The following is a 23,702-nucleotide window of genomic DNA, read 5'->3' as shown; positions in this document are numbered from 1 at the left end:
TATTTATTAGAACACTGAGTTATATGGTTATTTTACTTGTTATTATTACAAATTAATTATTATAACAATGCAATAAAAAATATTTAATACAAAAAATCTTAGCGCGGCTGCACCAAAAACTATATCGAAGATGTATATATACAATACATACAAGTTGCGTGAAAAGTTCGCGGAGCGAAACTGAAATAAAGAATACCAAATTCTAAAAATAATTTTATTCTTCAATATAGTCTCCATTAACTTTAATACACTTGATCCAATGGCTTTCCAATAATTTTATTTCATCGCGAAAGTGTGTTTCTGGAAGGTTTGCGAAATATGCCTCTACGGTTGCTGTACCAGGTCTGTAAATATGAAACCGGAATTTTCCCATAGATGGCCCTAGCTGTCAATGTAGTTGCCGTCAAACCGCGTCATTGGCGCCATTTCCATTTGTTGACATCTGACAAAGATTTTCAACTCACAACAATACAAGTTTCATACAACAGCATAGTTTGAAATAGCGTTGAACATGTCGAATTTTGTACCTGGAAGTTACGATTTGCGGACAGCATTGATTTTCTGTTACCATTTGAAGAAAACTGCTGCAGAATCGTATCGAATGCTTGTCGAAGCTTACGATGAGCATGATCTTGATAAATCACAGTGCTTTGAGTGGTTTAAAAAATTCAAACGTGGCGATTTAGACATAAGAAACGAAGAACGTGGAAGATCACCGAAAAAGTTTGACGACAGCGAATTGCAAGCATTGTTGGATGAGGATGACGCTCAAACGCAACTCGCGGATCAATTAAATGTGACACGAGAAGCCGTCTCCATACGTTTGAAAGCAATGGGAAAGATACAGAAGATGAGAAGATGAGAAAATGGGTTCCACATGAACTGAATGAAAGACAGCAGGAAAACCGAAAAACAACTTGCGAAATGCTACTCGCCAGGTACAAAAGAAAGTCATTTCTCCATCGAATTGTAACTGGCGATGAAAAGTGGATATATTTTGAGAATCCTAAGCATAAAAAATCATGGGTAACTCCAGGCGAACCATCGACATCGACTGCAAGGCCAAATCGCTATAGACAGAAGACAATGCTCTGTGTTTGGTGGGATCAGAAGGGTGTGATCTATTATGAGCTGGTAAAACCTGGCAAAACCGTTCATACTAAACGCTACCGACAACAAATGATCGATTTGATTCAAGCTTTGCGTGAAAAACGACCAGAATATCAAAAAAGGCAACACAAAGTGATTTTGCTTCATGTGCATTATGAATGCACCATATGCACCATCACACACAGCAAAACTGGTCAAGGAAACGATTGAGGCGTTTAATCGGGAAATACTTTCGCATGCGGCTTATTCACCAGACTTGTTTCCGTCCGATTACTACTTATTTGCATCGATGGGACACGCATTTGCTGAGCAGCGCTTCACTTCTTACGAAAATGGCTCGATGAATGGTTTGCCTCAAAAGAGCAACAATTTTTTTGGCATGGCATCCACAAATTGTCAGACAGGTGGGAAAAATGTATAGCTAGCGATGGGCAATATTTCGAATAAAATATTTTTTATCATTTTCATACAATAAACGTGTATTTTCTAAACAAAAATTCCGGTTTCATATTTACATACTTGGTAGCTTCTTCATTCGACAAAAAATGCTTTCCACGGAGGAATTGTTTCAGGTTTCGGAACAGATAGAAGTCGCTGGGTGCCAAATCTGGCGAATACGGTGGATAATCAAGTAATTTGTACTTCAAATCATTGAATTTAGACATTGACAAAACACTTGTGTGAGCAGGTGCGTTGTCTTGGTGAAAAATGATTTATTTGTGCTGCGAACCAGGTCTTTTCTCACGAATTTTTGCAATTGTCCAATTTGTCCAATTGATGCAAAAGGTTATAACAATATTCAGAGTTAATTGTTTTACTTTTTTCCAGATAGTCACTTAACAAAATCCCTTTAACATCCCAAAAAACTTATGCCAAAACCTTTTTTGCCGATCTTCCATGCTTTGTTTGCTTTGGAGCTGAACATCCAGCTTCAGTCCACTGTAATCCTGTTTCAATTTAGGATCCTGTTTCAATTTAGGATCATGGTGATAGATCCAAGTCTCATCCATAGTTATAAAACGACGCACAAAATCGGTTTTATTCTTTTTAAAACGATTCAAATGACACTGAGAAATTTGCTTTCGAGCGAATTTTTATTGAATTGTTAACGTATGCGGCACTACTTTTCCAAACACCTTTTTCATTTATAATTCTTTATGCAAAATATGCCGTACCCGTTCATCTGAAATGCCTATAGTATGAACAATTTCATGCGTAGTCACACTTGGATCTTCAGAAACAATAACATATATTTGCTCAATGATTTCTAGTGTTGATGCGCTTTTTGGACATCCACTGCGTGGATCATCTTCAATGCTTGTACGACCACGTTGAAACTCAAGTGCCCATTTACAAACCATTGTTTTTGAAGGAGCAGCTTCCTCTAACACATTTACCATCTCGGAATGAATTTCCATTGCCTTTAAACCTTTTTTAACGAAGAACTCAATCACTGCACGCTGTTTCAAATTTTCCATTATAAACAAATATACTGACACGTCAACTTCAATTGGCTTGTAAACACAGAAAGAATTGACAGATGGAAATGAAACCCAACCTAGGTTCATGTGAAGAGTGATTCTATATAACCGATTACAATTTATAATTCTACCGTTTACTTATAGATGCCGCTCCGCGAACTTTTCACGCAACCTGTAAGAGTCAAATTAGATATCATTGACATTACGTCAATTATAATAAGAATAACATCTTTGAATAAAAAAATATCAAAATATATAGAATATATACACATTCAATATATATACTGTATAGTGTAGGTTTATAATTTATTATAATACTATAGAAACTTAAATAAAACATTATACCGTATATGTATAGAGAGAATTTACAAGTACATTTTATTATAATAAAGATGCTGTCATGTATGTATTAAACAAGTTTTAGTTCGATATAGTTTTTGGTGCAGCCGCGCCAAGATTTTTTGTATTAAATATTTCTTATTGTGTTGTTATAATAATTAATTTGTTATAATAACAAGTAAAATTACCATATAACTCAGTGTTCTAATAAATAATGATAAATTTTACTTGTAAAAATTTATGCCATGGACGTTTTTTGTAGCTAGATTTTTCTTGAATAACAATGACCTTTAAAAACATATTTTTTTCTAAATATTGGACACTATTAAAAACGTGTTAAATTTTTATAATACGATATAATTTTTACTTTTAAAAGCTTATGTACATATATATCTTAAAAGAAAAATAATTTGATAATTTTATTGGTAAAAACTTATGTTATGTACATAATATATATCTTAAAAAAGGAAATAATTTAAATTTGAGATTTCTAAAAATATTAAGTATACAATAATCATATATGTTAGGTTTCTCAGTTGGCGCTACTGTTTTAATATATCACTTCTTTTGCACAGTAGAATAGTGTAGGATTTTATCATAGTTATAAGTTTTACTTGTAAAAACTTATGTCATGTATACATATACTGGGTGATCCGAAATTCCCGCATTCGGAGTACAGGACATGATACTTTATGTTAAAACAAATAACTTTTTCCGTTAGCAAAATTGCGTCCGACAAGTAGTTTTTGCAGGAGAGTGTATTAAATTTAACGAATAAGCGCTCTTGTCTATGTAGCGCTTAGAGCCGGCACGCGCGCCTCACTCGCGTGTACCTAGTCCGTGATTAATAATCATAAGTAGTGTCTTTTAGGACGCTCATACGGTTCTGTTGTGATTAGATTACGACATTTTAAGACTATGCTTAAGACAATTTTAAATAATAAAATCAATCATGAACAATACCGAGATTTGACCTGCTTTCGTATTTGTATTCCTTAAATAATGAAAAGATAAATGAATAAATGATGAAATAATGATAAATGAATAAAATAAGTACTGCCTTTATTTCTTACGTAATAAATGAATAAAATATTATCTGAATAAAATATTGTCTGGTTGCACAATATTATTTGAAAATAAAGACAAATATAAATAATAATATGTTTTGCGAGCTGCAAGCGTTCTATTATTTCAAATATTGCACAATTACGTGATAATTAAGTAGTATCATTAAACTTAAAGATTAATTTACTGATCAAGCGTATACATAGGAGTATACATATTTGTAATAGTGGTTAAAAGTAAAATATTTGAATTAACGACTTTTAAGAGCTCTCTTTTTATTTTTTTATAATAGAAAATACAAAAACTTATTTAAAATTCAAATTGTGTAATATACTCACGTCACAGTCTATTAGGTATACAACTTTGCTTCCGCCATTTTCCTATAAGATGGCTTTAGCGGTAAGTAGTAGTCGAAATAAATGATCATAGACGTCATGCAATAAACTTAGGCATCTGTCAACATAACCTCATAGAAACATTAGTCGATTTGTGTCTGCATCATAAAGTTATTCTCGATTGAAAATGTCAGTTTATGAGCCAAATTCTCATCATTTGCAGGAGGTTTTAATTTTCTGCTTCAATATGAAGAAATCTGCGGCTGAGATTCATCGAATGCTCTCAAATACTTATGGTGAGGCCGCTATTAGTGAAAGAACGGTGATTTTCACATCAAAGACTGGCATAGCGGTGGAAGAGAGAAGGTTTTCGAAGATGCAGAATTGGAGGCATTACTTAATGAAGACTCGTGTCAAAGTCAAAAAGAATTGGCACGATTATTGGGAGTGACTCAACAAGTAATTTCAAAACGCCTCAAAGACATGGGAATGATTCAGAAGTAAGGAAATTGGAAATTGGGTTCCGTACGAGTTGAAACCGAGAGATGTTGAACGGCGTTTGTTTGCTTGTGAACAGTTGCTTGAAAGGCAAAGACGGAAGGGATTTCTGCATCGCATTGTGATTGAGGACGAAAAATGGGTTCATTACGATAACCCCAAGCGCCGAAAATCATGGGCATATCCCGGCCATGCTTCCACGTCGACGGCTAAACCGAATATTCATGGCTCCAAGGTCATATTCTGAATTTGGTGGGACCAGCTCGGCGTACTGTATTATGAGCTGTTAAAACCGACTGAAACAATCACAGGCGATGGTTATCGAACGCAATTAATGCGTTTGAGCCGAGCATTGAAAGACAAACGGCCGCAATACAACAAGAGACACGATAAAGTGATTTTGCAGCATGACAATGCTCGACCCCATGTTGCGAAAGTGGTCAAGACATACTTGGAGACGTTGAAATGGGAAGTCCTATTCCACCCGCCGTATTCGCCAGACGTTGCTCCCTCTGACTATCACTTGTTTTGATCAATGGCACACGGCCTGGTTGACCAGCACTTTCGGTCTTATGAAGAAGTAAGAAATTGGATCGATTCGTGGATCACTTCAAAAGATGACCAGCTTTTCAACGCGGAATTCGTACGCTGCCCGAAAGATGGGAGAAAGTAGTGGCCAGCGATGGACAATACTTTGAATCATAAATGTATAACCAATTTTTTACAATTAAGCCTCGAATTTCGGAAAAAAAAACGGCGGAAGCAAAGTTGTACACATAATACATTTACTTATTATTGTTTATGCACGTTAGCCTTTCAATACTTTCCTTACATGTTTCGATTATTGCGAGGGATATTGCTATAGCCCCAATGATTAATTTTCTTAACCAACTTGACCATTGAGCCTATAGCAATATTCCTTGCAATAATTAAAACATGTAAGGAAAGTATGTATTGAAAGGCTAACGTGCATAAGCAATAATATTGGGTCTGGAAAACAGTTCGTGGCGTTTTTCCCGATAGATGGCGTCAATTGCAAATAACTCAGGGAACACTGATCGCAGCGACACCACTAAACGCTCGTTGGAAAGTTGACACTTCAAGCGTTACTTTGAGTATATCAACATCGAAATTGGTGCAGTGGTTGGAAAGTTGTTTGCGTTTGAAAATAGAGAAAAGTAATGAAAAATTGCGCTATATTTTGCAATATTATTACGACAAAGGGAAGAACGCTGCGCAGGCTTGTGAAAAAATTTGTGCTGTATACGGTGAAGGTACTTTATCAAAATCTGCTGCGCGGAAATGGTTCGCTCGCTTTCGTTCTGGTAATTTTGATGTGAAAGATGAGTCACGCTCTGGTCGTCCAATCACTGAAAAAGCTGATGAAATTCTTGAAAAAGTCCAGCAAAATAAGCATATCAGCAGTGTCGATATTGGTATGGAGCTAGGCATTGACCACAAAACTGTTTTGAACCATTTACACAAAGCTGACTACAAAAAGAAGCTCGATGTATAGGTTCCTCATAAGTTGAGCGCGAAAAACATGATAGACCGAATTAACATCTGCGATGCGCTGCTGAAACGCAATGAAATCGAGCCATTTCTGAAACGTGTCATAACCGGTGATGAAAAATGGATCACGTACGACAATCGGAAGCGTCAAAGATCGTGGATAAGGGATGGTGAGCCGTCACAAGCGTTCCCGAAGCCAGAATTGATGCCGAAAAAGGTGATACTGTGTGTGTGGTGAGACTGGAAGGGAATCGTCCACCATGAGCTACTTCCAGTTGGTCAGACCATTGATTTTCAACTCTACTGTGGACAACTAGAGAGATTACGCCAGGCAATTGAAAGAAAACGGCCCGAATTGAATAATAGTGTTGCACTCACTCTCGCACTCGCGCTTGCACTCGGGTAAATGAAAACACCCGCGTAACAACTAAGAAGCTTTACTATTTACAGCACCGTTCTTTTAAGCTTTTTTACAGGAATAACTCTCTGTTTTACAAGACTCGCGTCTATCAACGGTGACAGCTTGCCAGAAACTCTCAGTCAGCTGCTGTTGTTATTTTCTTCTTATCGATTTTTCGTCGTCAGGACAATCCTCGCTCAGTTGTCAAAATCAGCATCAGATGCCTAAGGCTCGCGGACAACGGACGCCGCCACAAACCTTGTGGCTCGGACACAACACTGCTCCCCCTTTTCAAAGAATTGTCGTCCCGACAATTCACCTAGGCAAGGTCATCTTCTTCCTCGACTCCAGAGATCTTCATGGCTCCTGTCCTACCCTGAGCTGCTGCTACAGGTTACCGGACTCCATGAAATCTTGATCTCAATTAAGGGTTCCGAAGATCTTGACTCTTCGCCTTCACTGTCTCTATCCCTGTCCTTTAGGAGGTGATCAGTCTCCAGGACCTTTTCAAAACAATCCGCTTGTTGTTCCGCTTCTTCGTCCGCTTCCACCTTGGCTCCTCTTCGGGCAGGGGGGAGGGGAAACTACCCAACGTTCTTTTGAAGAACACCCCGAGTCTCTGCCTCGGCATTCGCCCAAAGCCCCACGGAAAAACCACGGTCAAAAACCGTGGGAAAGGCAGCCTTCTTAGTCTGTTGTAGATGGACATCCTTCAACAAGAACAACTTTTTCGGGAATTTGAAATGAAAAACGACATTTCTGAAACGCAAAAAAAATGAATGAATCTTCATTTTTCTAACAAATGTCTTCATATTTGATATTAGGCTCAGACTTAATACAAAACGTTAAATCATTCGTTCACAAAAAGAAGCTAACCTATCGGAATGAACTACTTTCTTCTTATATTTCTTTGACCTTTGAATACAATAAACCACATTGCTTAATTTTTTTACGATTACAAAAGGTCCCTCCCAATGAGACTGTAACTTTGGCACCCTCTCTACTCTACGACGAGGATTATGAAACCAAACCCTACTCCCCTCAACAAAATGACATCTCCTAGCATTTCGATCATAGCGAATTTTAGAAGACATTGATTTCTGAAGTAAATTTTGCCTTGCAATCTTATGAATTGAATCCAATTTTCTTGAAGTTGACAGCAATAATTGTTCAACATCTTCGTCCTGGAAGGAGGAATCCCTCGTAGCAAATCCAATGGCAATCTGAGTTCCCGATCAAAATGTAATTTTGCCAGTGATATTTTTGTTAACTCATGTTTCGAAGATCGATACGCAAGAAGAAACATCGGTATTCAATGATCCCAATCCTTCTGATTTTGTGAAATGAACTTGGATAAATAATTCACAATGGTGAAATGTTGACGTTCCACTTGGCCATCCGATTGCGGATGTAACGCAGAAGTACGTGTTTTCTTTATTCCTAATAATCCTGATATCTCCTGAAACAATCGTGACTCAAAACTTCTGCCTTAATCCGTATGAAGCTCCAAAGGAACTCCATGCCTGGAAATAAATTGCTTCACAAAAACATCTGCCACAGTGGAAGCTCTTATACTTTTCACGGGAAAAGCTTCAACCCATTTGGAAAAGCAATCGACTATTACCAACAAGTACTTATTTCCAAAAAAAGTAGTAGGAAGAGGTTCTAAAATATGTATCTGGATTCTCTCCATTGGTAATCCAACATTATAAATTTGCAAAAGAGACTTTCCCTTGTCAGCAGGACCCTTCTTTGCAACACAAATCTTGCATGATCTGCACCAATTTTCAACATCCCTCTTACAAGTCGCCCAATAAAATCTCTTCCGAATCCTATCTAAAGTCTTGTTGACTCCAAAATGCCCACTGGAAGGAGAATCGTGAGCCTCCTCAAGAATTTTCCTAATTCTATTCCGAAGAACAATAACCTGAAGAGTATGCGTCTTTAAATTAGGACTTTCCCATTTCTTAAAAAGAACACCATCCTTTAAAACTAATAAATCCCAATATGACCAATAAATTTTCGCAGAAATATCCTTTGAAGAAACGGTATGTCAAAGCGGTCGCTGCTGCTGCTCTTTTCCTAGTAATATAACAGAAATAGAAGAATCTTCCAGTTGTTCCCTCCTCCAATCGATGGAATGATTGTTTTCAAAAATTGTTCGACCAAACATTTCTTTGTTTTTAATCTCTCTTGATTCCACCCTCGAACAATGACCGCAGGGATCCTTTTCACAGGGTCGATGAGAAAGTCCACCGGCATTCTTGTTCGCACTTCCCTTGCGATATTCGATTTTAAAATCGTATTGCTGTATCCTTTCAATCCATCGAGCAAGTTGTCCCTCCAAGTTCCTAAACGACAACAACCATTTCAGGAATTGATGATCTGTTCGGATAATAAACTTTTGTCCATAAAGATAATGATTAAAAAATTTCAAAGAATCTACAATAGCTAATAATTCTCGACGCGTCACACAATAATTTCGCTCCGCTTTATTTAATACACGACTAAGTAAGCTATCACTTTTTCAGTTCCATGTTGAGCTTGTGATAAAACAGCACCGATTCCATGGCCTGAAGCATCGGTGTCAAGAATAAATTCTATATTCTCCAAAGGAAAAGGAAGAATCGGAGGGGTAGTTAACGTTCGTTTAAGATTTCCAAAAGCTTGATGACACTGCTCTGTCCATAAAAATTTAGTTAAGTTCTCCGTTAAAATGAACAAGGGCTTCGCAATCAATGAAAATCCCTTAACAAATCTTCGATAATAAGAACAAAAACCAAGAAAACTTCGGACTTGTTTCTTGGTCTTGGGAAGGCCATTCCGCTACTGCAGAGATCTTCTGAGGATCCGTCATTACTCCCTTTTCAGAAATAATATGACTTAAGAAGGTCACACTTCTACTAAACAAAACACACTTTTTGGGATTAATTTTCAAATTAACCTCTCGTAATCTTGAAAATACCAAACAGAGATTTTCCATCATTCCTTGAAATGTCGAACTGAAAACAATCACATCGTCCAAATAAACAAGACAAATTTTAAATAAGAGCCCATGCAAAATTTCCTCCATGATTCGCTCAAAGGTCGCCGGAACATTACACAATCCAAATGGCATTACTGTAAATTGCCACAGTCCCTTTCCAAAAGAAAAAGCTGTCTTCTCCTTATCTTCTTCACGAAGCTTTACCTGCCAGTACCCATTCTTCAAATCAATTGTTGAAAACCACACATTTCCAGCTAACTGAACCATCCTGTAAATCATCCATCCTGGGTAATGGATAGGAATCCTTTACAGTCACTGCATTAAGACTCCGAAAATCCACACAGAACCTGCAAGTTCCATATTTTTTCTTTGTCAAAACTACAGGTGACAGACACGGACTTTTCGACTTCTCGATCACTCTTTTCTCCCGCATTTCCTCAACAAGTTTCTCAGCTTCGGCCCGCATTTTCAACGGAACCTGTCGAGGATTTTGTTTAATCGGCCGGTTGTCTAATAACCTAATCCCGTGTCTTACTACATCACAATTCCCGGCTGTGACCGTTTCCGAAAATACGTCCCTGTACTCTGAAATAAATTCAGCTAAATCTTCCTTCTGAGAACCATCTAATTCTTTAGAATGCTGCGAAAAGAAGGATTTCATCTCTTCCGGTGTTTGTTCTTTATCCAACCTAATTCGTGCACAAGTAACAATTTCTTCCTTTGGCTGAGGAATTCCTAAAGCTGTCCGAATACCGAATGCTGCATCCGTTTTTGTCAGGAAATCGATTCCTAACAAATAATCATCCTCCATCTCCATAACATACACCGGCATTCTCAAAGAAAATTTCCCTAGTTCAATATTCGTAAATATTCGTGAATGTACCGGAACCTTTTCTCCCGATGGATAAACTAAATCCGAACAATTTTCTATCCCGTTATCCTCATGATCCCTAATAAATTTCTTATTGATAACTGAAACATCTGAGCCGTATCAATTCTAAATAAACAACATTCTCCGTTCAATTTTCCTAAATAAGTGAATAATGAAGAACTTATTCGTCTAACGCTAATCTTATTTCTAATTTCCGGGATTTTGCTTCGCTCTGCCGAATCAATCCCGGCTAACTCGGCAAATCCTAATTTGACCGCCCATTTAATTGTAATGCTGGACATTCCGCCCGAAAATGTTCTTTCTTTCCACAATTCCAACATTTCCTCCTGTCCTCATTGAAATTCGACCCCTTATTCCATCGCAAATTATTGAAACTTCCCGAACGCGTTCCCTTATTAACAATTTCCGTCTCGTAATTTCTTTTTTCAATATTTTCTCTGTTTTCTGCTTTCCGGAAGAAATATTTCTACCTATCATTTAACTCGATTCTCCGCGATGACTCAAATTTTTCATTTCTCCGGGGAAAAACCGTTTCCTGAATTGCTCGAACTGTCATCGCTCGTTCTATTGCGGTTTTCAAAGATGTAACATTCTCTAATTGCAAAGTTTGTTTAACAAAACCATCGGATATTGCCGCGATAAATTGTGCACATGAAATTTTATCCCGAACTTCCACTGAACACTCCGGATAGGCGAAACGAGCTAATATTTTTAACTCTTCCCCCAATGTAGCGAAGTCTTCACCCAATTTCTGTTTTCGATTGGAAAATTGCGTGTAGGAATTTTGGAAATTTCCCCAAATCGTAATTCCAACCTATTCCTTAATTCTGCAAAGGTCTTTCCTTCGTCCCATGAATCTAAAACCGAGCGTGCCTTTCCACGTGCTGCCAGCTGCACCGATTTTCTCAAATCCTATCCGTTAGCTCGCGCGATTAATTCAAATTACCCTATGTATTCGCGTAGCGGAACCGTCCCGTCATAAATATCGGGCTTTAATGTTTCTACGGAAGAAGCATGATTTTGAGGGCGACTTTGCTGTGTTGGTTCTCCGACCGCAGTCAGCTAACTCCGCAACTCCTGCAGTTCTTGTCACTCTCGCTTCCTTTCTGCTCGGAGTTGTCGCAGCTCCTTCATCATCTCCCGCATCATATTCTTCCCCGCGCCCGAAGAACACGCCGCTCCAGCCTCTGTTTTCATCGTCTCGTCGAGATGCTGCCGCTTTCTTGTCACTCGCTGGGCCATTCACCACATTTTAATCGCGAATCTTAAAATAACGCGATTTATCCCGGACGAGCCCCCAAAATGTTGCGCTCACTCTTGCACTCGCGCTTGCACTCGGGTAAATGAAAACACCAGCGTAACAACTAATAAGCTTTACTATTTACAGCACCGTTCTTTCAAGCTTTTTTACAGGAATAACTCTCTGTTTTACAAGACTCGCGTCTATCAACGGTGACAGCTTGCCAGAAACTGTCAGCTGTTGTTGTTATTTTCTTCTTATCGATTTTTCGTCGTCAGGACAATCCTCGCTCAGTTGTCAACATCTACATCAGATGCCTAAGGCTCGCGGACAACGGACGCCGCCACAAACCTTGTGGCTCGGACACAACAATATATATAATATTGCTTGTTTGGCATAGCTTCTCTAATTCTTTATGATATTCGTTACTTTGCGTGCAATCTCTTAAAGGAAAGACTGAACTTGAAGATAATAATACATGTTTTACATCATAGATTTAATTCCAAATTTATTATTTCATTTTGAACTAAATTTATAAAATCTGAAACGTATATTATTATTTATTATTATTATAACATTACTTAATAATAATAATTTTAATTCGATTATAGATAATAGATTTAGCTAGAATGAGTTCAGATGTACGTTTTATTTAAGTTGCGAATGTGATATTCTTTTTCAAGATATTGTTCTTTATATGCTCCATATATATATTTTTTTTTGTTCCTTACAATATTTATATGTTTCATTATTAATGTTTCATTATTATATTTCATTATTAATGTTGGAAAAAATTTATGTTTTATTATAAAAGTATTTTTATATGTGTGAGTATATTTATATAAATATCAGGTGTAGTAAAAAGAAATCCATTATTTTTCCAATAGATGGCTTTAGTTATCTGTATCTCGCGTTGTATAAGTCCGATCGGGTTCCACTAGATGGCGTTAGAAAGATGAGATTTCGTATTAAAAAAACTTTTCTGATAGTTTTGTGATTAGTTGACTCAGTTTTGTTTGAGCGCGCGTCAAAGATGGACACTAGCAAAGAGAAAATACGCTTTATTTTACAGTTTTTCTTCGATAAAGGCGAAAACGCAAGCCAGGCGGCTGAAAATGTGAATAGTGTTTATAGTCCTGATACTGTAACAGCCAATCACGCGCAATTTTGGTTTCGTCGATTCCGTTCCGGTAATTTCGATGTCAAAGATGCACCACGCACTGGAAGGCCAATTGTCGAAAATATCGATAAAATCATGGACATTGTCGAGTCCGACCGTCATGTAAGCACTGTTTCGATTGCCCAAAGATTGTACAAAAAACCGTTTGGAACCATTTGAATAAGGCTGGATACAAAAAGAAGCTCAATGTATGGGTGCCACACGAGTTAACGAAAAAAAACCTCATGGACCGAATTTCGATCTGCGAATCGCTGCTGAATCGCAACAAAATCGACCCATTTCTGAAGCGGTTAGTCACTGGTGATGAAAAATGGATCACTTACGACAATGTCAAGCGAAAACGGTCGTGGTCGAATCGCGGTGAGCCGGCGGAAACGGTGGCCAAGCTAGGATTGACGGCCAGGAAGGTTTTGCTGTGTGTTTGGTAGGATTGGCAGGGAATTATCTACTATGAGCTGCTCCCCTACGGCAAAACTCTTAACTCGGAACTGTACTGTCAACAATTGGACCGTTTGAAGGAAGCAATCGCCCAGAAGCGGCCAGCTTTGGCCAATAGGAGAGGAATTGTGTTCTATCAGGACAACGCCAGGCCACACATATCGATAGTGACTCGCCAGAAGCTCCGGGAGCTTGGTTGGGAGGTTCTTATGCATCCACCTTATAGTCCGGACCTGACACCAAGTGATTACCATCTGTTCCTGTCCATGGCGAACAATTTTGCTGGTGAAAAATTCGCTTCAAGAGAGGCTTGTGAAAATCGACTGTCTCAATTTTTTGCCAATAGGGACGAGGGCTTCTATGAGAGGGGCATAATGAAATTACCTTCAAAATGGCAACAAGTTATCGAACAAAACGGCGCATATTTGATCTAAATCGGATCATTCTAACTATGGTAATTAAAGCCTTCAATTTCATGCAAAAATAATGGATTTCTTTTTACTACACCTGATATGTCTCCCCAATGTTGAAAATTGTGTTATTTCCAACAATTTATTTCAAAAGATTAAAGTCCCAGATAACTGTTTCTAATTTTGCTAGCATATACTGAAAATAAAAAATATATTTCTGTTCATCTAATACTGAGACACTTGTTATTGTTGTCCTTAAAGAAAATGAGATATATGTATAGTTACTGTGCTTTTCTAATTTTAACTTGTAGCATTTTCCAAATAAAAGTTTTAAGTACAATACGATTTTATTTTGTTGATTGCTAAAGCATTTTATCTACATGCAAATACTTAAAACACTCTATACAATGTCTATTTTCTATTATTATTTATACATATGAAATAATACACATATATAGGGCAATAAATGAACAAAACATTGCCTAAGTAATTAATTTTATTTATTAAAATGCAGCATCAATATACATATCTTATAATATTTTACATTAACGAGAATGAAAACACGAAAACACTTTTTTTGTGCGACTACATAAAACACTTTTATATACATTATATACAACATTTTTATATATCACGTTTGATAATAAAATAATTCTGATTATATTATGATTAATAAGAAGTTGTGACCAGTGATGCCAGAAAAGTATTTCGGTAGCAGACACAGCGCGTAAGGGGTAGCGCACACAACGAGCGACTCCGTGTCCGTGAGCGTTCGGTGCTTCGGCCGGCGTCGGGCTTTAGACAAGAGCAGACGATGTCTGTTGTCTCTGTTTTTGCCGAGCGATACATATAGCTAACTCCGCCGGCCGCGGGAATCTCGCGCTATAGACTTCTCTTTATATTTCGTCGCTCGTAGGCCCGCCTCGCGTATTTAGGAACATTATAAAATAATTCTTATGTTGTTCAGAGTATGCATTGTTAAAGTTGTAGACATAGGAATATTGTATGGGTAGTAAATAAATGAGTTTTGCCTGAAATCGGTGAGTTTTCGTGTATTTGAAATATGTTTGCTATATTTCTGAGTACTATATTCAAAGATATTGTGAAAAATGCCGGCATTATTAATGTAATATAATTATGCAATCCGTTACACAATAGTAATAATGCCCGGCATGCCAATATAAAGAATAGAAAGAGAAAAAAGAAAATAAAGAATAAGTAGATTAAAGAATAAGAAGAGAAAAGCGAAAAGAATGAAGAAAGCAGAAAGATAAGATAAAGAATATAAGAAATATGAAGAACAGAAAACAATGAATAATAGTAAAAGAGTATAAAGAAAGAATAGAAAGATAAAAAATAATGAGGCTAGGAGGCGTGAGAATAGGAAAAGCTTTCTGCGACGTGAGATCTCTGTGACATCAAAAACGTGTCTATGCCTGAGTATCTCGGCAGGCGCTACAAAAACAATCGGCGCGCATCGACGCGTAGAACAATGGAAAACCGCGCATCGCGTCATCGGGCAACGCATGCCCGTGTTGATGCTCACGGGAAAACAAATGCGGGAATAGTAAGTGCGCCTAACGTCATAATATCACTGTCACAATCAATTTATTATATTTAATAAATTCAAAATTAATTGTACCTTACATCCTTCATAATATCCTTTTCTTTATATCGTTTCTATAACGAACAAATTGCATGTACTTCAACGTTTGATTTATGTAGTAAGTAGACACTAGTAAGAGACAGTATGAGAAACAGGATGTAAAAGTGTGGAGATATAATCAAGTAATATAATCACTAGACTATGTTAGGAAGCATTACCGCTTTTGTATCGTGATTGTTAAATAAATTAATATTCTCGAGCACTGTGTTTTTCAATAGAAAAGTAATAGATGCTGGCCGAAATCTGAAAGTATTCGTTATTCCAAAACGTTTTTGGTGTATTTCCGAGTATGTTTACGAATATTCTGCAGTGCACAATAGTAATAATGCCGGGCATTATTACTATTGTGTAACGGATTGCATAATTATATTACATTAATAATGCCGGCATTTTTCACAATATCTTTGAATATACCCCAATAAGCACAAATATGTCTTATGTACGTACGACGAACGTACATGCTGGACATAGTGTACGTCCATCGGATGTCCATATCGAATACAGTAGATGTCTATAGGACGTCCATTGTATGTCTGTTTGCAACTCCAAAGGACATCCATAAGACGTCTTTTACTAGACGTTAATGGACAAACTATGGACCTGAAATGGACGAACTATGGATCTAATGAACAAATGTTGGATCTTAAATGGACGAATTATGGACCAAATGGATGAATTTTGGATCATTTATGGACGAAATTCGGATCTTTATTGGACATACTTCGGGCAATTATTACGCGTGTATAATTCATAAATAATTAAATAATTGGTAATAATTAATAACAATTGTATAGAAAACTGAAAGAATTTTTATTTTTGATTTATATTGTTATTCTGTATGTACACTGACAAACACTGATCTGTTTCCTGAGATAAAAAGGTGAAAATTATTATTACATTATTATATGCAATAATTTATTCCCCCCTTTTACCTCAAAAAACGAATCAGTATCCGTCAGTAAACATTATTACACTTTATATGTTTTACACTATCACATGTATTAATTCATATATGTTTTGCATATCAACATTTTATCACAATAGTACTTATATATACTTTCAACTTTACAAGTATTATATCACATTGTTTTACGTATTACATATCACAATATTTTATTACGAAAACATCTATAAACTAAAAATCATAAACTGAACAAATTTATAAACTGAATGCATAAACTAATATATAGGATGTTTGATAGCTAATCATGCAGACGAAAGATGGAGATAGATTGGGTGTAGCCGAGAAGAAAAGTCATGTACCATAATGTCAAATTGGCAATAGTTACCGAGTTCATAATTAAAACATGTGAGCCAACGAGCGCATAGAGAGCGGAGGGCGGCCGCAGTAAGCACGTAAACATTTGATACAGGCGGAGTTAGCGAGTGACGGTAGGCGAGCGCACGCGGCGAGGGGCAACGTAAGCGACAAGAGGCGAACGCGCGCGACGAGGAACGAGCGAGAGCTTTTTCTTTATAGCTTTTTCCTTATAGCTCGCTCGCTCCTCGTCGTTCGCGCTCGCTCGCTCTTCGTCGGGCTCGCTCGCCTCTCGTCGCTTGCGCTCGCTCGCTCCTCGTCGTTCGCGCTCGCTCGCTCCTCGTCGCACGTGTTCGCCTCTTGTTGTTTACGTTGCCTCTCGCTGCGCGCGCTCGCCTACCGTCACTCGCTGACTCCGCCTATATCAAATGTCTACGTGCGTACTGCGGTCGCCCTCCACTCTCTACGCGCTCGTTGGCTCACATGTTTTAATTAATAACTCGATAACTATTGGCAATTTGACATTATGATACATGACTTTTCTTCTCGACTACATCCAATCTATCTCCAACTTTCGTCTGCATGATCAGCTATCAAACACCCTGTATATACGTGTGTGTGTATGTAAACTATAAAGTGTATAAACTAAAAAAAAGAAATATTAAATTGGAAAGAATAGCAATATATAATAATCGAAAAAAATAATAATATATTAAATTAAAAAATTAATTGTTATTGTTATTTTCTCCTTGGTTTTTATTGTTATTATTGCTGCGTTCCTTTGCTCTTTGTAACCACTTTTTAATTGCTTCTTCGCAATCTTTATTGGTGAAGTTTGGAATACTCTTTTTAGTAGAACCTGTAATATGTTAAAAACAAATTAACAATTAGAAAATTGTATATAGATAATATATTTATTTAAATTATTTATGTTTTATTTGTTATATATTTTTATTTATATTTATTTATTATATATTTTTTAATATTTATTTTTTTATTTTAATTGATATATAATTATCTTGACGTTTTGATCAGTCTAGTTCCTCATCAGTATGATTTTTATTCCTTGATATTATTATAATTAATGCAAATTTAGTTTTTAAATAAGTTATTAGTAAGAAACGTGATATTTCTAACAGTGGAATTTAAAGATTAAACAAAATCTTTTTCTTTTAATGACACATAGAAACTCTTTAATTTCTTACCAACTGATGAAATTTCGTTTTGGTCATTTGACATTGATGAGCAGCAGATCAAAAAAAGGAAGTAACTGATGAAATTATTCAGTAACGAATCATCGAAATCACACGATTCACTACGGACTTATATAATAATTTAAATTGAAATATAATAATTTAAATTGAAAATATTTAATAATTATAAAGCGCAGGAAATTTTGCACTAAGTTCAAAATATATCTAAATATACAAAGTATAATTTGATATATACACTATAGTATATATATCAAATAATACATAATATATTTAGTTATAATACCAAAAATAAAAATAACTAACAATGTCGTACATGTCCATGTACGAACATCCATTGGACGTACAGTATATATCCATACATTAATTATATAAAGTGGATTTCAAATGGATGTCCACTGGATGTACGTTTATTATTAGTCAATGTACGTACTTATATGGACGTACAATGGACAACTATTTTATGTCCATGGATATATGAACGTAAAATGGGCGTAAAATGAACGTCCATAAGACGTACTGCGCTATTTGGGTAGTACTCAGAAATATAGCAAACATATTTCAAATATACGAAAACTCGCCGATTTCAGGCAAAACTCATTTATTTACTATCCATACAATATTCCTATGTCTACAACTTTAACAATGCATACTCTGAACAACATAAGAATTATTTTATAATGTTCCTAAATACGCGAGGCGGGCCTACGAGCGACGAAATATAGAAGAAGTCTATAGCGCGAGATTCCCGCGGCCGGCGGAGTTAGCTATATGTATCGCTCGGCGAAGACAGATACAACAGACATCGTCTGCTCTTGTCTAAAACCCGACGCCGGCCGATGCACCGAACGCTCACGGACACGGAGTCGCTCGTTGTGTGCGCTATCCCTCACGCGCTGTGCCTGCTACCGGAGTGCTTTTCTGGCATCACTGGTTGTGGCACTTGGCAGCTATTGACTAGTCTGTTGAGTCAAAAAGGTTAGTAGAACTGATGTTTGTAGAAAAGAACGTAGAAAACCACAAACCAATCAAAATTCGCTAGACAGAGATAGAGATGGTACCAAATCAACCTATCTCTTTTTTTGGTGGCCGGTTTTCTCAAGAGGGCCATTCTCGTTCCAGTATAGTATATAGTTCACTGGCCATTCTGCACTCCTCTTTTCACCTTTCCCCTCTACCCTCCTTCCTCCTTTGCAATTTCCTCCTAGTTGTTCCCTATACTCTCCTCTCCTGTTTCCTACACTCGTCTAGTTCCCTCTATCCTAGTACCTTACTCCTGTTTTCTCCATATAGTTTCCTCTCTAGCTCTTTCTCACTCTCCGGTCTTACCTACACTGCGACTTCCTATCCTACCTAACCTCTCTTTCACCTCTCACCTTTACCACCGCTCCCTTCTCTCCCACCCCTCCTTCCACCCCACCCTTATACCTCCACCTGCCTCACTTCCCTGTTCCCCCTCTCCCTTCACTTCCGCTCTTCTATCATTCTCCCTTTTCCCTTTTACTGCCACTCTACCTCACTCTTTCTTTCTCACACTCACTCTCAGTCGCTCCGGAAACGGAAGTCGCTACTTCACAACATATAATATATATTATATTATATATTATATATTATATATTATACAGGGTGAGTCAATTAAAGTGTTACAGACTTATATCTTGGAAATGAATAATTTTAGAGAAAAATGTTTCAGACAAAAGTTGTATGGTGTCAAATGGGACATAAGAAGGTATCATTGATTAGACCTTGATTAGCCATTTGAAGGTTACGTGAAGGTCACCAACAATTTTTCAAATGGAACGTCCTACTTTTTTTGGCATATTTTTATAACGTATTTCAAGAGCTTTCCAAAACACTACAACAAAGTATTTTTTGTTAAGTACATCCCGAGTTATGAAGCTACAAATTTACAGTATCGTCGGCATTGGCATTACCCAAGGTGTACCGCGTGGAGGTTGCACGATCGGATTTACACCTCTTGTGTGCGTGCGTGCGTGTATTTATGCGTGTGCGTGTGCGTGTGCATGTGCGTGCGACACGCACATGCACACACACATACACAAGGTCAAGTCAATATTTTTATCATGTGTCCCCCTTAATATCCTACAACGTTATGACATATTTAATTAAATACGTCGATCTTCGTCGAAATATTACATTTTGAAATTTAAAGATATTTGATAAAACACACGGAAATTGGTATAAAGCAACGGCGAGATTTTATGCATAGAAATGGAACTGGCAATTAAATGGAAATGTTAATTTTTCTTTAATCGCGATTGCAACGCGGAGTGGAAAACTTTCAATGTTGGCGTACGGGATTGTATTCTGCTGCAAAAGTTAAATTAATTAAAATAAATTAATTAAAATATTCGAAATAGAAAAAAAGGTTGCTCCTAGTTATTCGGCTTTTCCAACTGTATCTAAACTGTATCTTTATTTTCGAAATTTTAATTCGAGTTTCGCTTTAAATCGCTGTAGCCTCATTGAGAAACTTTGAGAAACATTGAGAAACCTCTTTGCACATATGGAAAACAGAAAACCGCCATTGTCGTAAGAATTCCGCGGAAGTCGACCATATCGAATTACGTCGAATAATACATTCCCTTGTCTTATCCCATAGGGTGCAAACTTCATTGTTCTCGGCCTTCCCTGTCAATTTTTCGCATGTCCGATGCTCTGGAGTATATCATGGATGGTGATTATAGTTCACAGCATGCTCGATAACGAAGGCGCGTGCGGTTAACAAGTTGACCGTACTTGCCAGAGGAGGAGAGGGCGAGGACGTAGCGTTAAATAATGTAAAATTTCATTTCAGCCTGCCTCCTCGTCATCGACGGCGGCGTCAGCGACGGCGTGCCGTTGATTCGATATTCCCGTGAAACATTTAACGTTCGTGGAATTTCCCATGCGATTTCCCACACCGGGCGCGTACGGGCTAGTTGTACTCGTTCGCAACCAAAACCTCGCGCGTGTTCGTCGATTGCTAGAAAGGTAGTGTCGGCCAAGAAAGATTAAGGGGGAATAGGGACTTCAAGAAGCCAGGGAACACGTCCTCTTTTGCTTCGATTCGTACCTCGAATATGCAACGAGATAGAGAGAGAAGAAAGCGAACAGTGTACCGAAAAGAAAGGAAAAAATTGTTCTCGCCAGAGGGCCATGCCAAAGACAGATACATACTCTGCCATGCGTTCGCTAATTTTCTTCCGTTTCCCTGTTTAATGTAACATTCTATCCTTTTCTTAGAAGAACAAGTGAAACAATGGCACGAAACTGGTTGAATGAGCAGAAGAAAATGCTAGCAGGTTATGGAAGCTGGTGAAACAGAGAAAAGTGAGGAAGAATGGATAGATAGCAGCTGAGTCGAGGTAGGGAGGAAGGAGTTAGAAAGAGAAGATTAGAATGCTAGTGAGCCGCGCTACGGATTAACGAGGCGTCTCGGCGCGCACAGCAACGGCGATGCACTTGCCGGATATCCTGTGCGTCCGGACGGTTCGTGAGATATTCAACGAAGCAAATATCCGGACAGATTATACGATTCTCCTTTTTCGTCCCAATCCTTTTCCGTTCCCTTCTTCCTTCTTACATTCCTTACCACTCACGGTCTCTCCACCATCCTTTTCTACTTCCCTCTCATTCTCTCTTTCTCTCTTCCCTTACCGGAACATTTTATACGAGCGTACAAATTTCGTTACGTGATATAAAGAGACCCGGAGCTTACTGATGGTACGGGTGCGAGTTCGCAGCATTCGTTGCGCATGGGCAAAATTCAAAAGAATCCACCGACAGGTTTGTCAGCTGTGACTGAGCGAGAAGAAGTTAATAAATAGATATTGTCCTGATGAAATTATTGCGTGAGTTTCTACTGAAGGCAAGAGAGAGAGAGAGAGAGAGAGAGAGAGAGAGAGAGAGAGAGAGAGAGAGAGAGAAAGAGAGAGAGATTAATTTTACCGCGAATTTAATTCATTGTCCTGGCTGTATCTGTTCATTTTGTGCTTCTTTCTTCTTTCGGTCGTTGTCGTCATTGTTCGCACAACAAATGAGATGTGAAAAGTTTATAAATACGAGTAAAAACTCGAATGTGCCCTGAAGTTTAGAGACAATAAATTTAAAACTAGACGGACGTACCTGGTACTGTTGAAGATTTCGTTCAAAGCACATCTTAAGGAATGTTCATCCAGGTTATTGTATGAGAGTATGCGTGCGACACCCCTGTTTTCCGCGGCAGCTGCATTGTGAAATTGATCACCGTACAGCGGTATCAAGACCATCGGTATACCCACGTAGACACTTTCTGAAAGACCAAGAAGCCCGCCATGGCCCATATAACATTTGATGTTCGGATGATCTGAAATATAATAAAACAACAATGCGACATGTAATAAAATAATATTCAACTTTAATAATAAACAAACACAACAATTAAAATATTAACATAAAACTGCAAAACTCGTCAGGATAATAAACGAGTCTTGAGAGTAACTCAGAAATATAGCAAAACAGCGTTGCAATATATAGGGAATCCGGTAATTAGCTGCTAACCCGAAGTGTGAAGGTAAATTGGATTAAGCTGAAAAGAAAAGTAAAATACAATTTTGCAAGAATCACAATAATTATCGAGTTATTAATGACAGAAATCTGAAGAGTGGGCACACGCCGACATAGATGATTGGAAAAGCGTTGCAACCGCTCGGACCACAAAGCGGCCCAGTTGATCCAACAACTATTGCCGGTGCACGGCGAGGGGAAAGACAACGCGCCGCTATGTGTTTTATTTCGCTGCACCTACGAGGTATATCCAGAAAGTAAGAATATAAGAGCTGTGTAAGACGTAGGGACTTTTTTGTTGCAAAGTTGACGCCCGTGACGTGTAGAGGGGTTCGTAACGGTCAAAATAAGCCATCGAGCGCCTCAGTCAGTCAGTTACGAAATGTCGTCGCTGAAGCCTAATACGTCAACCAGTGCGTCCTCCGTTCGCTCCACCTATAACAGGTGTGAGATTCGTTCAGTCATTCGGTTCCTCACTTTGCGTAACGAATCAGCGGCCAGTATCCATCGCCAGCTCGAAAACTTACGCCAGCTGGAAACTTACGGATCCGAAGTAATGAATCGTCAGAATGTTACCAAGTGGGTTAGGTTGTTTAAGGAAGGCCGTAGACACTCACGACGAAGAAAGGAGTGGGAGACCGTCTGTCATTTCAAAAGAGCTTGTGCAGCAGGTTGAAGAAAAAGTTTGCGATGATCGTCGTGACTCTTGACACCCTTAAAGAAAGATTTCCACACGTTTCACAAAGTCTCCTGAGTGAAATCGTGTCAAAAAGACTTGGGTTTAAGAAATTGTGTGCACGGTGGATGCCAAAAATGTTGACTCCGGAACATCGCAAAAATCGCGTTTCGGCTGCACGCGAATTCCTTGAACGTTTTCAAACTGAGTGAATCCTTTCTCGACTCAATTGTAACTGGGGACGAAACGTGGGTGTGTCACTATACTCCTGAGTCAAAAAGACAGTCTCTGCAGTGGCGCCATACTCATTCTCCATCCTCCAAAAAATTCAAAGTTCAATTTTCAAAGAGGAAAATCATGGCGTCCGTGTTTTGGGACCGGAAAGGGCTCTTGTTGGTCGATTTCATGCCCAAAGAGACCACTATCAATGCTGCTGCAATTGTGAGATCCTAAAGAA

At 38.0% G+C, this 23,702-nt stretch overlaps 1 protein-coding gene across 2 annotated transcripts in view; it reads right to left on the bottom strand.

The window, feature by feature from the left end:
- LOC105187575 (UDP-glucuronosyltransferase 2B7) overlaps nucleotides 1-23,702 on the bottom strand; it is a 280,765-nt gene that overhangs the window by 208,111 nt on the left and 48,952 nt on the right. The window contains exons 2-3 of one of the 2 annotated variants that reach the window (XM_025300220.1): nucleotides 22,150-22,369; nucleotides 17,558-17,669 (exon numbers count right to left, since the gene is read on the bottom strand). In XM_025300220.1, coding sequence (XP_025156005.1) covers nucleotides 17,660-17,669; nucleotides 22,150-22,369 — 230 coding nt within the window. In that variant the 3' untranslated portion in view covers nucleotides 17,558-17,659. Of the gene's footprint in view, nucleotides 1-17,557; nucleotides 17,670-22,149; nucleotides 22,370-23,702 lie in introns of those variants that run through there. The other variant, XM_025300217.1, reaches the window with a different exon arrangement.

Source organism: Harpegnathos saltator, unplaced genomic scaffold (assembly GCF_003227715.2).
Source record: "Harpegnathos saltator strain DR-91 unplaced genomic scaffold, Hsal_v8.6 scaffold107, whole genome shotgun sequence".
Classification (NCBI taxonomy): domain Eukaryota; kingdom Metazoa; phylum Arthropoda; class Insecta; order Hymenoptera; family Formicidae; genus Harpegnathos; species Harpegnathos saltator.
Note: the sequence above shows the minus strand (reverse complement) of the source record. Positions and strands in the feature narration are given on the sequence as shown.